Here is a 15,350-nt window from a genome sequence, read left to right on the forward strand (position 1 = left end):
AGACACCCTCTACTCGGTCCCAGCAGACTGCTGCTAGATACAACAATTTTTTAAAGCCATCAGAAATCTGAATTGTTCCATGAAGTCTTTCTATTTTTATAAGTTGGAAACTAAATTAAGAATTTTAAAAACATTGTTAAGGCCAACCAAAATACGTCTGCAGACCATATTCTACTCAATGACTGTATGTGTACATTTTTCAGCTTATAGAATATGGTCCAAAACATTTTGTGCATCTTTAAGCCTCCCACATCTTGGCTCATATCTGCTTTATTGCCCGTTATAGTTCTCCCTGCATCACGTCCCTCCCACCACACCCTCTGCCTTCATCCCACTGGACACCTCGCCTTCTTGTTGTGCCCCCTGCACATCATGCCTCTGGCATGGTTCACTCTTTCTCCCACATGGGATGGTTTTCTCCTAGCTCTAGTCTGTTTCAAAACCCTGCACGAGGTGCCACATGGGTGATAGCGTGAAGGATGAGTAAAATATTCCAGGTAAAGAAAGAACTGTCAAGGAAATTCTATTCAGAAGGAATAGCATGGACAGGTATACAGAAATAGGAAAACAAAAGACATACTGCAAATCACCAAACAGCTCCAGATAATTTTAAAAGAGGGCACTAGACTTTGGAATCTGGTCCTCCAAAAAGAACTTGGACTGCTGACATTCTTGACATCCACAATCCTTCTAAAAGGGTCTTTTGCATAAGGATCACTGATCCACTGATGATTTAAGGTTTGTTGAAATCGTTCAGATAAATATTTATGTACAGCCATAAGCAAATCCACAAGGAAAAATATAACTCAAAACAGATTTTTCCTTGAAGCTCCTTTCAGCTGGTGATAAGATTTCTGGCTTCAAAAACGGTTTGAAAATAAATGTGACCAATTAGTACTTTAAAAATCAAGAAACTCCAAGAAGGCCCTAACAATCGAGTAAGCTCTGGAAGTTACCACTTGAGGCTGTGCCAGTGAAACCCTGGCCATATTGGCAAGGGTGAGTCGGGCCCAAACTCAACCTCACGTTTATCCCTGCATAAAAGCCAGGAACACAAGAAAATAAAATATGACCCTCACGTTAAAGCAGAGAGTGAGGGCTGTTCAAAGTTTCTAAAGTGCTGGAATCCTCAATGCGTATTTTAGTCTAAAGCCCTACAGCTAAGCCAGAGGAGCCTTGACTCTTCACTTCAGGCTAGCTTGCACAGACTACTGTTGCAACACCACAACCAACAGCAGCGTGTTATCATCCCGTGAGCATTTACCATGCGTCTAGAGCTATGCTAGTTCCGTTGCAGAGATCATCTCCAATCCTCACAATCACGCCCTTTCTGCAGCCCAGGACACCGAGTTTCAGAAAGATGAAGGAATTTGACCAAAGACTCGTAGTTCATAAGAAGCTGAACTATGATTTAAACTCAGGACTGTCACCAAGGCCCATCTGCTTTCTACCCAAAGGAGATAACACACAGCGTATCACGAGCACTTCCTAGAAGAAGGCCACCACCTCTACCACTGCGCCCATACCTGCCGCCACCCTCCTTCGGTGTCCAAGTTCCTCTAATGCCTAGTGCATTAACTTGGCCCTGGTAGTAGGCACTTGGCTGGAGGGCACCCGCCTCCGGAGGGGGAGAAACAGAAGTGGAAGGAAAAAGGAGCACGGGAACCGAAGGGTGGGAGAGGAAAGGTCCTCCTGATACATAAGGAAAGTTTTGTTTTGTTTAATCTTCTTAGCACTGCCACATATTTCTGCGGGGACCCCCCACGCAGTGTGTGTGTCAAGATATGTGGCAATCTGTACTTTTACAGCCCACATGAAGATCTGGCCCACAGTTGGCCCTGACTGGGAGGCTGTTTCTCTGGCTCATCCATTCTGAGGTCAGCCCAATTGGCTCCAAGCCCCAGAGTGGGAGAAATATGTGCTCGCTTTCCCCTCTTGCGAGGTGCCAGCTCTCCTCGAGCTGCCTGAGTCATGAAGATTCCCGTCACTCGGAGTCCGAATCCTCCCTGAAGTGGCCCACAAGGAAGCGGTTTCTCTGGAGGTGTGTAACGAGCTGCCGGGTAGAAACACGTGCACCAGCATTATCAATCTCCTGCCTCCGTTATAGGGGCTTCTTGTTATATAACAACAGGCTAGCTGTGCTAAAGAATGTCAAATAAAAGCCTGGCAAGAGCTTTGCCATATGCAGGCCAAATTAAATTAAGGAGCATAATCCTCACTATTGTACTTATCAGCATTAAAATAGAGGATTACCATCATGGGAACAAAGCCCCACGACATAAAAGACTATTTCCTTTCTGCCATTCACTGTACACAGTTACAGGCTCATGTAGGAAGCGGAGCGGAGAAGGGCCACACCAACCACTGATTTCTCCTTTCAACCTGAAGCTGCCTTCTCCCTAGCCGAGTTAGCCCCCACCCCATCATGCACAGATGGGAGCATCTTCTCCATGAGGCTTTAATCCCAAGAATTCGGTGCTGGAGTTCTCTCCACCAATCACAGGATGACGGTTTTATGCCCACCAGGGTTTTTCCCTTAGCTGGTTGTGATTTAAGATTTGTCACAATGACATTTATAGAGAGCACAGAGCAGAAAAAGCCATGGGCTAAGCATTTGGAACCTGGAACCTAGACAGGCAGCAGAATGTATCAGTAACTTAAAAGTGTCAGCTCTGGAGTCAGAAGGCCTGCGTCCAAATCCTGACTCTGTCACTTTACTACTGGGCAATATTGGCAAATTACTTATCTTTTTCTTAAAGCTTATACAAAGGCAGTTTATTAACAGAAAACAATAATTTGAGAAATCCTGTTCATAGACGGTGACCACAGCAACCCCCCTTCCTGCAGGTACTATCAGAGGGGATGGGGGTGGCTTCCTCAATCTGCCTGATCTTCATTCCTGAGTGGACAATGGCTCTGAGGGTTGACTGGGCTCCAGGGCCAGGGATCTTGGTCCTATTTGCTCCTGTGACCTGGAGTTGGATGTGGAGGGCAGCGGTGCCCAGCTCCTTGTACCTTTGGGCTACATCCTGGGCAGCCAACATGGCAGCAAAGGGAGAGGACTCATCTCAGCCTTCACCTTCATCTCACTAGTCACACAGCGGATGGTTTCCTTGCCAGAAAGATCAGTGACCCAGACAATAGTGTCACTGAAGGATGCAAAGATGTGGTGGACACCAAACACATTTTCTCCTTCAGCCACTTGAGATCTGAGGCTGATGACCTGTTCTTCCTTCTTTTCCTTCCCCTTGAGAGGTGCCATTTCCGCATGTCTTCTCCAGACTCCACCACCAGAAAGAAAATTACTTGTAATACCATAATGTCGGAAATTATAAAATGTGTACCTCTTTCATAGGGTAATCTAAGGATTAAATAAGGTAGTACATGCAGAACACTTAATATAGCGCCCCAAATTTGTTAATAAATGTCAAATGTTAGTTGTTTTTATTGCTGGAGAGAGAAGCTCTGGTTTCAAACGTGACCTGCCATTTATTCTCTGTGTGACACTGTGTGACACCTCCAGACTAGCTGATTAGGGGCAGGACTAGGTAAATCTGATACATCCAACTCAGCACTGGTCTCTAGGCAAGCTTTGGGGACTACAGTCTTGGCCTTCCCAGTTTGGTTTACTTATCCATAAGACAGGTCGGTAATGCCAGCCAAAAGGCTTGGATAAGAATCACGTGAGATAACTGGAAAAGGACCTGGACTCACAACAAATGTTGAGTGACTGTGAAGGATTATGTTGTTCTTATTCTCAGCAATATTTCTTGTCAGGTTTGGGTTTTCCTTATGAGCTCTTCCCTCTGATTTTGCCCTCTCTTTATGTTTCCCTAGTACCTGTCTGATCCCATCACTACTACTTCAGGACTCTTCTGGCACATTTTGTTGGTTGGTTCTCCAACCCCTTTCTTCTTTGCCTACAGCCTATTTGCAGAAGCTGAAAATGCCCATGCTCATGTTCTCAGCTTTCCTTGTAGCTCCCTGGCAGCTTCTGGCCAATGAGACGAGAGGAGAGTGTCCTAGGGACTTCTGGGAAAGGCTTCCATCCTGACAAACAGAGAGAGACTCCTGAGGAGAACCCCACCCGCTTCCCATCCACCTCTTCCTTCCTGCTTTGGACACTGCCACGTGAGGAAGTATTGCTTTAGTGCTGCTTCAGCCACCTTGCAACCATAAGTAGGGGCACGCTGATGCACTGAAAATAGCAAAGAGATGAAAAGGCCTACCTCCTTAATGACATCCCTGAACAACTGAGCCAGCATTGGAACTTTTGTCTTCAGACCTTTATCTCAAGGGATTCTTAAACATATTGGTTGGAGGGTCTGTTAATTGCTGCTAAGAGCATCATCATTGGCATGACTCAGCTTTCTTCTTTGCCTGCCCATCTCTTCCCCTGTTGCTCTCCCCAGTTTCCTTCCTGTCAACCCCTGGGTTGATCCACAGGGCACTGAGGTGACCATCAACACAGAGGGCAAAATGAGACCCCTAACCCCCTGGGGCAGGCATATCTTGACACCCTATCTAATGAATTATTCTGGATCCTATTGTTGCTGCCCCTACCCAAAGACTGAGCAGGAAAAACATTTATTTCATAAAAATCGGAGCTCTAAGAGTGGCCTTGGATGTCAGCTCAATAAACGTATTGAGTACCTACTGCATGTATTGGAAACAGAAAGAAATAAGATTCAACCCTCACTTTTGAGAAGCTGACCTTCTAACACACAGTCAACCACACCACCAGGCAATATGTGAAGCGACAGAGAGTGATAAACCAAAGTGTGGTCCCAGGACCCTGTCTGTGAGCTGTTCCTACTCACTCAATGTCATAAGGAGCTTGTGCCAGAATGTAAATCAGTTTATTACCAAGTACATTATTTAGCTCTGCTGATATTTTTTTTGCATAGCAAGACTTCCTCGATGAAGAAAGCAGTGGGTTGATTGACATTCTGATATGAACTCATTGTCTTGTTGTGAACCAGAATTCTGAGTAGTACTGTTAAAAATGGACTACAAAGATTCAAGGAGCATTGAAGAGAATTAAGGTCTTCATAGAGGGAAGGGATATGACCATGTGTCTTGATGAGATAGCTAAGAACTGAACAGAAAGGCATGAGCAGAGAGAACAGAGGTAGTTACATTGGTAAAATGGTAAGTCTGACCCCACAGGGTGCATATAGGGACGTACTGGAGGTGAGTCTGGAAGACAAAGCAGAGCAAGACAGAAAGAGACTTGACATGGCAGACTGAGAAGTCTGAACCTCTTTTGGTCTAAAATGGGAAGCCATTAAAGTTCTTTGAAAAGCCAGAATATACTTTAGGATAATTGATCAGGTGTCAGAAATAAAAGCTGGTCTATAAAGAAGAGAAAAGGGAGAGAGGGAGAGAGAACAAGATAATGGTAGGGCTGGACCAGGGAAGGATGCTAAGAAAATGATTGGAGGTGGAGTTAAATGAGAGGTAGGGATCAAAAATGGCTGCCAGGTTTCAAGGCTAGGTCACCAGAGTGTTTATTCAACTCACAAGAGTGGGGGCAGAGGGGTCAGGCAGAAAAGGTGCTTTGGTGGGAACTTTTCTGCTGAGGCCCTGGTGTGGAAATCAGAACACGGTCAGCAGAACAGAATCCCAAGAACTGTGCTCACTCAGCTGAGAGTCGGTTGATACCAGAACATACCAGCGAGAGAGGATATCACTCAGGTGAGGAATAGAGAAGAAAGTAAATCAAGGGCTTGGAGGGCTGCCCCATTCCAATGGTGGGTGGAAGAGGATGATGGGGCCAGAGAAGACAGAGACCAGGATGTCTTAGAGGAAGAACCTGAAGCCTGCAATGCTGCAGATAGCCACGGAGGAGGGCAATTTGAGGACAGCACAGCCCACGGAACTGATGCTGCAGAGTCTGACGAAGACAAGGCTCTAGCAACTGGGAGCTGAACTTCCCAAGAGCAACTGTGGAGACAGAGGGAGGGCACAGATCAGATCGGATTTCAGGATTAAGGAGGGTGGTGGGGGAGGGAATGAGGCCCCAGACCAGGATGTTAGCCTGAGGAAGTGTGATGGTAAAAGTAACAAGAGGGAAGCCAGGGCCAAAAGTGGCCTTTTTTGTAAAATGGAGGGAAGTATAAGCAAAAGGGAGAAAGACACTAGAGAGAGAACGCCAGGGCGGGCTAAATGATGAGGGCAGGGCCACAATGAAGGCATTCACCTGTGCAAGGAGGGACCTGTAGCCTTTTGAGATGGGAGCATAGCCTTTTGAGATGGGAGCAAAGGAAGAAAGAATAGCTGAAGAGAAAGAGAGATTCTGAGGTGGAGGGAAGCGAAGGTGAAGTTGCTTACAGCTGTCCTGATACCCTATGTTAAAGTCAGTCACCAGCTGAGGTTGAGGGGAGTCAGGCAGTTGGAGGCATTGACCAAATTGGTTCACTGACTTGTCCAAGGTCTAACAGCTGGAAAATGTCAGCACTAACTAGGACCAGAACCCAAGTCTTCCACCTGCCAAGTTCAGTGGTCTTTCTGCTGCATCAGAAATTCTAAAGTTTGTTATTCTAGTATAGAGTATCTAGTATTATGTTCTATAATATTCCCTCAAGTACCCTTGGCTGAGCTATCCTACTGGGAAAGTAGTCGACTTTATAAGCAGTCCAACAACAGTTTGAGACCATTAGAGAAGTACTGATAATTTGTCAAGTCTCAAAAATATTAATAAGAAGCCTCAAGAGATTAAGAAATATTTTTAAAAAGTACAAATCAAAACCACTTCTTTTTCCAAGTGATGCAAAGAACTTTCTAGTGCAAAGTGATGCAAAGAACTTTCTCCAAATCCTGGAGTACACTTCTTAAAAAAAATTTTTTTTTAATGTTTATTTATTTTTGAGAGAGACAGAGACAGAATATGAGTGGGTTAGGGGCAGAGAGAGAGGGAGACACAGAATCCGAAGCAGGCTCCAGGCTTTGAGCTGTCAGCACAGAGCCCAACGCGGGGCTCGAACTCACGAGCTGTGAGATCATGACCTGAGCCTAAGTTGGACGCTCAACTGACTGAGCCACCCATGCACCCCTGGAGTAAACTGTTAATGAAAAAGTCCCTACAACCAATTTAGAGGAAAAGAAGAAAGATAAGCTTCATTCTAGTTAGACCTTCCTTTTGCCACGGTCCACTCCTTCCTGTGGTTGTGTCCTCTTCCTGGTGACATGTGTGACAGGGCCTGAAAACCTTTTCTGGGAAAGGGTAGGTTGGGGAGTTTTCCGTGAAGAACAGGAGGCCTAGCCTAGGAGCTCCTTGAGTGTCCAGTGCTTGATGTCATGGCCTTGTCTGGTCTGACTTAGAGTGACATGAGCCTCCATTTGGCAGAGATATTGGTCTCTGCAGACTTGAGCAGTTCCTAGGTACACTGAAGATGGGGTGCTGTGGCCCTGGGCTGTAATGCTCTACTCTGAATTATATTTGACTAGAAACTGTGGGTAAATAGGAATTGATGCTCCCTTTTTGCTTCAGCGTAAACCAAGCTTTTTCAGTCTTGGAACTACTGTCATTTGGGGCTGGACAACTCATTGTCGTGAGGGAGCTGTGCTGTGCCTGGTAGGCTGTTTGGCACTATCCTTGGCCTCCACCCGCTAGATGGCATTAGTTCAACTCCTCCCCCTAGAGTTGTGACAACCAAAAATATCTCCAGACATTGTTGAGTGTCCCGGGGGGGGGGGGGGGGAGTAGGGAAGAGAGGCAAAACTGTCCCTAGTTGAGAGAATCTGTTAAGGTTCATCAGGCAACTACCTGCTTTACCATGAAGAGAACCCAAATAGCAGGACTGCGCTCAGGTTGCGCTGTAGAATAAAGACTTTTGCCCACAGAGTAATGACGCCTGACCTGGGAGAATCTGATAAAAAACACTTTTTGGCTCCACTGTCTCCAACTCACCAAAACACTGTTAGAAACAGCTCTGTTTCAGTGTCCATTGGAACAGAGCACCTGAGTTTAAGATTGGGAATGCTTATGGATAAGACTCACCAATTTTTCTCAGTGATAGCAGGAGGGTTGCTTGAAGTGTCTTCATGGCCATTGTTGAATTCTGTTTGTGGGATGACTTTATGATCTATAGATCCCCTTAGAACTGAGAGAAAACAAACAAGAAGACAAACAAAATACTTAGAGATCTATGGAGAAGCTCAGAAATAGGCAGGGTTAGGTTTAAAACACGTCTACACTTCGTAGCACCTCTCTCCTGCCCCTCTTGCTGTTCCACAGCCTTTGTCTATGACATGTCATCAAAACTGACCTGTTCTGTGATCCCAGCCAGCAAGTTGGGTAAAATCATTCAGGGTTTTGGGAAAACAAGCTACCTTTCTCTGGCAACAGAGGTAACGGACTGAGCTCAGTGGCCCCCAGGTGAGGTAGACTGCAATGGTGGCAGCAAGAATGGCACTGGGCGAGACAGCAGGCCAGCTTCCGGTCCTAGACAGCAGGACAGGGCGGCCTGCTGACACAGATGGTAGGTCAAGGAATGGATTGTCACAATGTGGGTAGGACTGACTGTAAACAGGGGATCATTCCTAGAGTAACCCATTTCTACATTGTGAATGAGGACAGTTTACCAGTAAGTTTCTCAAGATTGGGGATAACAAATACAATTCCTCCTTTCAGTGACCCTGGCAGCCCAGCTGTAACTAATCAATCATGCCCCTCTTTTCCACTAAACCTTAATTTATCTTCAAGGTCCTTCCTAACACGCTTTACATCAGCGTTTCCCAAAGTGCAGATGCCACGTGATCACGACTTCATAGGACAACCCATGAAGCATCAACATCGCTTAGAAACTTGTTAGAAATGCAAATTCTTGGGCACCACCCCAGACCTACTGAATCAGAATGTCCAGGGAGTGGGGGAGGGGCTGGCAACCTGTGTTTTTAACAAGCCCTCAAGGTGATCCTGATCCGTGCTGAAGTTTGACAGACATTGCTCCAGATCAATGGTTCTTAATCCTAGTTGTATATTCAAATCACCCAGGGAAGATTTTAAGTATGCCTGAGCCCAGCCCCTACAGATTCTGAAACTGACCCAGGGTGGGGTGGGGTTGGCTTCAATTTCAAGAAACTCTCTGGATGATTTAACCTGTGGGCAGGGCTGAGCATTTACAGTCTCACACAGTCACTACTAATCAAGAGAGACTGCACCTATTTGGTATCCTCATTTCAGATCATCTAAAAGTATCTAAATCAAAATATAAACAGTGAGGATAATTTATAAACTTGGCAATTGTGACATACTGCAGAAGATGCATAAAATGTATAAGGTTGAAATTATAATGTTAGAACACATAGCATGACAAAGATACAGTGCAGAAAAATAAATATAGAAATCAATTGTTTTATGTTGTCTATTCTGGGAAGACTACACTCTGATTCTATGTTATTAGTTTGGTTCCTTAGACAATATCTTTTGTGTAGAAGAAACGTAATTCTTCGAGCTATCAACGGTAGATAAGACCATCTGTTGTTGTTATTATTATTGCTATAAACACCAAAGGATAAAGACAAAAATTTTAAATGGAATATTATTACATTTTTATTATCACACAAAAAACATCATGACCAGACAGGGAAACAACAATGTTAAAAGAAGACAAAAAAGAAATTAAGAAAAATATCTGCAGCTTTTTAGAATTTCATTAACTTCCCTTCCCTGCCTTCCCTCCCATCTCTTGATAGACCAACTCCTCCCAGTAGAGGACCAGGCAGGTTTCCCCTTCCTGGAGATTCCAAAACACTGTTAGGCCTACGTTTACTTGTAATACCATGGTAAGCAACATAAAAGCAAGAAGTGACATAAAAAGAAGAAAGAGGAGCCCACTTCAGGGCACAGATAACTCTGTTTGCTTATTAAGAAGGACCATTGATGGGAATAATCTTTAACCGTGTGCTCTGGCCCAATTCAGCTGGACCAAGAGCTACCATGCACTGATCAAAGCCCAGCCGGTATCACCCACGTGGAAAGCTGAGATTGTTATTGTCTCCACCCATCTGAGATCTTCAGAATAAAAAGGAGCAACAGCAGTTCAATAGATTCAGAGAGGAAAAAACAAAGCAAGAAAAGATCACCAAGCCCTTTTTGGTTGGGGACTCTCCAGAGGAAGGTGCCATGTCTTTCCCCAGAGAGGAAGCTTCCACATCTTCACCTGGAACTTAGCAGATGCCCCTAGTTACTTTGCCTGGATTTACAATAAAAACCCATATAATTTCTGTTCATGTAATTGAAGGGAAAACTTATTCCATGTTTCTTATTCATTTACACTTCAGTCATCAAAATATTGATTTTTAAGAGTTATTTGAAGTATAAAAATCAAACAGAAAACTTACAGAATATTCTTAATAAAGCTTAGATGAAGTCTGTTCTCCATCCTCCAGCTTTGCCTGGAGAGCAGGGAGAAGGATTTGAGTCAGAGTAAAGAGATAAACTTAAATAAGAAGGAGACCATCAAACTATTGAGTTCAAAGCAAAACTCAGTATTGTCAAATATTTTTAACTATGTCCTGGTGACAGCTGGAATCATCTGCATCTCTTTGGCAAATTAATTGCTACACAAGGAGATTGGAAAAGTGAAGATATGGAGAAAAACAGAAAGGTAAAATAGGGTGGTCCATTCTAAGTAAATAGATCAACTTAAAAGGAATGACACCAGTGACGTGGCTGAACGATGAAGAGCTTGAATTGCAGACTTGAATACGTCCAGGAGTGACAACAGAAGCTTCTCCAGATATGGATTCTCATTTCCTCAAAGAAGCATCCCTGAGTGTTCTAGTTCAATGAAATAAAGTAATGCTGGGACTTCTTCTCTGAAGGAGTCGAATCCTTCCAAAGTCGGATTGAGCTTAATGAGCCATTCATATTTCCCAGGAAAATCAAGCCAATTCTCCACTGGACCATTTTGGAATAAAATGGAGAAGATATGGCTGAAAACACCAGAGCAGGCAGTGCAAAGTCAAATGCCTTTGGGGTCACTCAGGTAACAAGAATTTGTGCACTGTCAGGCCAAGAGGGTGGCGGGGGGGGTGGGGGGTGGGTGTTAGGGTTTGTGGTGAAGCAGAAAATATATGCCCCACCTAAAGACATTTGGGTTCAAAGTTTAAAAAAAACCAAACAAACACTGTATCTGGCCAAACAAAACACATCTGTGTGCTGATTACACCAGAAGACCTCCTATTTGTGACTTCTGCTACGGAGAAAGGGTCTAGACCATGAGTCAGTAAGAGCTAGGCATCCTGTTTTTGAAAATGAAAAGGGTGTCATTGTCTCCACCCCAAAGTTTCCTCAAATTCAGGAAACACTGCTTCTCCCTGGGCTCTCCCTCTTCTCCTTCTTTCTTACTCCCTAACCTCCCTGCTCCAAGGTGAAGTCCCAGTTCTGTACTTCCTTGAAAAATAGGCTGCATGGCCAATTCCAAAGGAGCCAGATGTGCCCAGAAACTCCTTGCTGATACCCTGTAACTGCAAACTCTACTGGAAAATCCGGGGCAACTCATCCTCACTTTTTAGAAAATGCTGGCATTAGCATTAAGGGCCATATTTTTTAAAATCATAGTTTCTTCTTGCAGCAGAAGTCCAGGAAACTTCAAACTGCAAAAAGGGAAGATTCCAATATTTTTTCAATATTTAAAAACCATTAATTTAGTCTAATTCTCTCATTTTATGAGGATGTTAACTGATGGAGGGCTTAGACCTTGAGTTTTAAGTTCTTGTCCACGGTGCTCCTTCCCACCATAAATGTTCTTGATTAGTTTGAGGTCTATTTACCAATGTCAGGATCACAGAAAGATCTTAAGAAGTTGAACTTTCATAAGTCCCAACATGAGTCAGACAGAAATGTGTCAGGGTCTACTCCGAGAGGAGGAGTTGAAGAGAGGCTATCAGTAAGGAGAGCCACAACGAGACCAGTTTCCCCAGTAAACAGGTCAGAGGGCAGAGGAAGCAGCTGCAGAGAAGCCGAGCTTATCTCCCTTTACTCTTTCCCTTCCGTGAAATCACCTATGGGGTCCTTTGTAAAGCCGTCCCTGCACTTAATCAGCTGTCACCTATAGAAAAACAGATCACCATATCAGGCGATCATTTTCAGCTATGGAACGTCTCTAACTATAGGACACCCTTCCCAAACCTCTAATGATCCTACCTGTGTGGTCACCAAGCTCACTACAGTCTTGAACGTGGGCACTTTCCTTGGTGTCCCCTGAAACAGCAGGCTGCAGATCACTGCTTTGGCCTGAAGGGTGCTCTGTGGAATGAAACAAAGGAGTAACTTACCAAGGTTATGCTCCCATACCTGGATGAATTACCAAAGTGGGTGACATCACGTGGCTAGCGAAACCCACATTTGTCTTACAGTTTGAGGCTCCAAGGTGATAAATATCATCAACAGATCTGGCACTTATTTTTAAGATTTAATACAGTCTGGTTGGAAAGGGCATAGTTGTAGAAAATAGGAGAATTGATAACTGTTCTGGTTGGACTTCCTACTAGCTTGGTGACATTGGTAATTCAGGTAACCTCTGTCTCACTGATTGCATTAGTCAAATAGGGAGCTGGGTGACAAATAGAAGTCTTAAGTGCACCAGGCCAGGGCTGCTGGTTTGACAACCAGGTGGCTTTCCTATTTCCTTTTCAGGTGTACCATCAGGGAAGTAAAAGGAGGGACAAGGTCTCCTCCTTCCCTCCACATCTCTACCCCTCAGGCAAGTCTGTCCTTTCCTTTCATCTTACAGCCCTGTTCTTTAATTGTCCTGGCTTGACAACCAATAATGCCATCATGGAATGGGGCGCCTGGGTGGCGCAGTCGGTTAAGCGTCCGACTTCAGCCAGGTCACGATCTTGCGGTCTGTGAGTTCGAGCCCCGAGTCGGGCTCAGGGCTGATGGCTCAGAGCCTGGAGCCTGTTTCTGATCCTGTGTCTCCCTCTCTCTCTGCCCCTCCCCCATTCATGCTCTGTCTCTCTCTGTCCCAAAAATAAATAAATGTTGAAAAAAAAATTTTTTTTAAAAAAAGAGAGACTACACATTCCACTTGGTTGAGGACTATCACAATTGCAGCTTTTCATTGTCCAGTTAGTTTGGCTCATGTTGACAAACACCTAAATACCTCTCTACCAAAACAGCTCATGCCTTGGGTGGAAAAATACTGAAGGGTTTATCTTGGCCCTCACGTCTCTTCTTCCATTCTCCATGACCCTCAAGGTCATGATGGTTTGAAGATGTTCCACCATCTCAGACTACCTCAGGTATCTGAAGATGGCTAGTTCTTTCCAGTTGGGTCCCTTGGCTCTAGAAGAAACCACACTGGCAGCAGAGTCCCTCTTTCCCACAGAGGAGATATTCTTTAGGCTCTGCCCTGAGGCAGTCAACAAACTCTGTGCCGTCTCCTTTTTCTCTGACCTGTGATATAAACCTTGTTCTCTCTCATCCCCCACCTTCCTCTGACTCTGGCTATTTCTAATTTTCTGGCAGTACTTCTAGATATACCATATTAGAATATTTGGAATCTCCGACTTTTCTCCTTTTTAATTTCCTCAAATGGGAATTTTTTTCCATCTGCTCTCTCTCCTTCTGAGTGACTCTCCTACCTCAAGCGTGACCTTCCCACACCCAGCCTGATGACACCATGCCTCTCCATTCTCTTGAGGTGGTCCAGTAAACCCATTTTAAGCAAGGCTGGCTGCCTCAGACTATACTTAAAGAGATATAGTCCATACTCTCATGGAGCTTACATTCTAATTAATACAGAGAGTAAGAGTAAAAAGAGATAACAATGAACAAACACCCTGAAACTTTAAGGGGGTAAGCTGGGTAGACTAGAGTCCTCTCAATATTCCTGTCCATCTACAACCTCAGAATGTGACCTTACTCGGAAATAAGGTTTTTGTTGATGTAACTGGTTTAAGATGAGGTCATACTGGATTCAGCTGGGTCATCAGTCCAATGGTTAGTGCCCTTCTAAGAAGGCCATGTGAAGATACTGATACAGGGAGAATGCATATGATAATGAAAGCTACGCAAAGGGTGTCTAAGCCAAAGAATGCCAAGCATCAGAAGCTACGAGAGACATGGAAAGAATTTTCCCTCAGAGCCTCCAGGAGAAACCAACATTGCTGATTCTGCACCTCCAGCCTCCTGAATTGTGAGAGAATACATTTCTGTTGTTTTATGCTACAAAGTTTGGGGTAATTTGTTATGTTAGCCCTAGGAAACTAACATGAAGAGGAAAAGCTGACAGCTGTTAAGAAAAAAGAAATGAGGAGAAAAAAATCAGGTACCTGTATTCAGCTTGATTTGGCTGGGGAGGCTCATTAAGAACAGGAGTTAGGGAAATTTCCATTATTTTCATTTAACAAACACAAATATATGGATTATTATGTGCCATGAAGTGTTCTAAGGCCCTCACTAATCCTCATACTAACTTTAAAAGGTAGAGGCCACTATTATTCCCATTTTACAGGTAAGGAAACTGAGGCCCAGGCAGGTTCAATGACTTGCCTAAGAGACACACACAGCTGGAAAGTGGCAGAGCCAGGACTCGAACCCAAACAGTTTCACCCTAAAGTCTGGATTCCTAAATATTACACAGTGCAGCCCCATTAATGTAAACATTCAAAAATCATTAACTCTTATTTTTTCCTTTAGAAGTGGAAGTTATTTCTTTCACATGTCTGGGCCTCTAAGGTCCCACAGATCAGCTGCTATGGGAGGAGCCTCTGGTCTAGACGGGCATTTGATGGCCCACCCAGAGGACAGACCCAGAGGCATGCTTTCTAGCAGGGGCACTGTCCAGGTTGATTTCTTGGTTGGGGATCTAGGCTGGGTAAGCTTTCCTGCTCTCATAATGGACCTGGCAAACGGTGCCTACTGTATCTGGCAGAGAAGGCGCATACAGATGAGGCACAAAAGCCCAACCTTCCCCTCCTAACTGCTGCTGGCCAATTGCACAAGGAGCCTGTGTCATTTCTGGCTGGAGTGACAGCTGGTCAGCAGCCATCTTATCAGAACATAAAGAGGCCAATTTGTGGGAGGTCTGACAGGCAAATGCCACCAAAAGCAGCACTGAGAAAGTAAAATTCTTTTCTCAAAGAAAAGAATCTCATTGACAGATTTTTTTTTTTTTCTTTTAACAGCCACATCAGACACCCTGGTCTCCACATAAAACAATTCTGGTAATTTCAGGCCTACGAGATCATTTTCCACTTTGATTCTCTAGTACTTAATTCCAGTCATTATCCCGGTCAAACTTTGAGTTCAAAGAAAAGTCTTGCCTCATAATTGCTTTCTCTAACTTGGAAACTAAGGAGGAAGGTTTTCTCTTATCCTAGAGATGAGTTTCTTG

General features: G+C 44.4%; 1 protein-coding gene and 1 pseudogene across 13 annotated transcripts in view; both read right to left on the reverse strand.

The window, feature by feature from the left end:
* The window catches only part of MYO3B (myosin IIIB), a 489,550-nt gene that overhangs the window by 110,723 nt on the left and 363,477 nt on the right, over positions 1–15,350 (reverse strand). For 12 of the 13 annotated variants that reach the window (XM_047872791.1, XM_047872792.1, XM_047872794.1 and 9 more), the window contains 2 exons: positions 12,155–12,256; positions 8,003–8,105 (listed from right to left, as the gene is read on the reverse strand). In XM_047872791.1, coding sequence (XP_047728747.1) covers positions 8,003–8,105; positions 12,155–12,256 — 205 coding nt within the window. The remainder of the gene's footprint in view (positions 1–8,002; positions 8,106–12,154; positions 12,257–15,350) is intronic. The other variant, XM_047872801.1, reaches the window with a different exon arrangement.
* Positions 2,811–3,271, reverse strand: LOC125173532 (40S ribosomal protein S14-like; annotated as a pseudogene).

Source organism: Prionailurus viverrinus, chromosome C1, assembly GCF_022837055.1.
Source record: "Prionailurus viverrinus isolate Anna chromosome C1, UM_Priviv_1.0, whole genome shotgun sequence".
Taxonomy (NCBI): domain Eukaryota; kingdom Metazoa; phylum Chordata; class Mammalia; order Carnivora; family Felidae; genus Prionailurus; species Prionailurus viverrinus.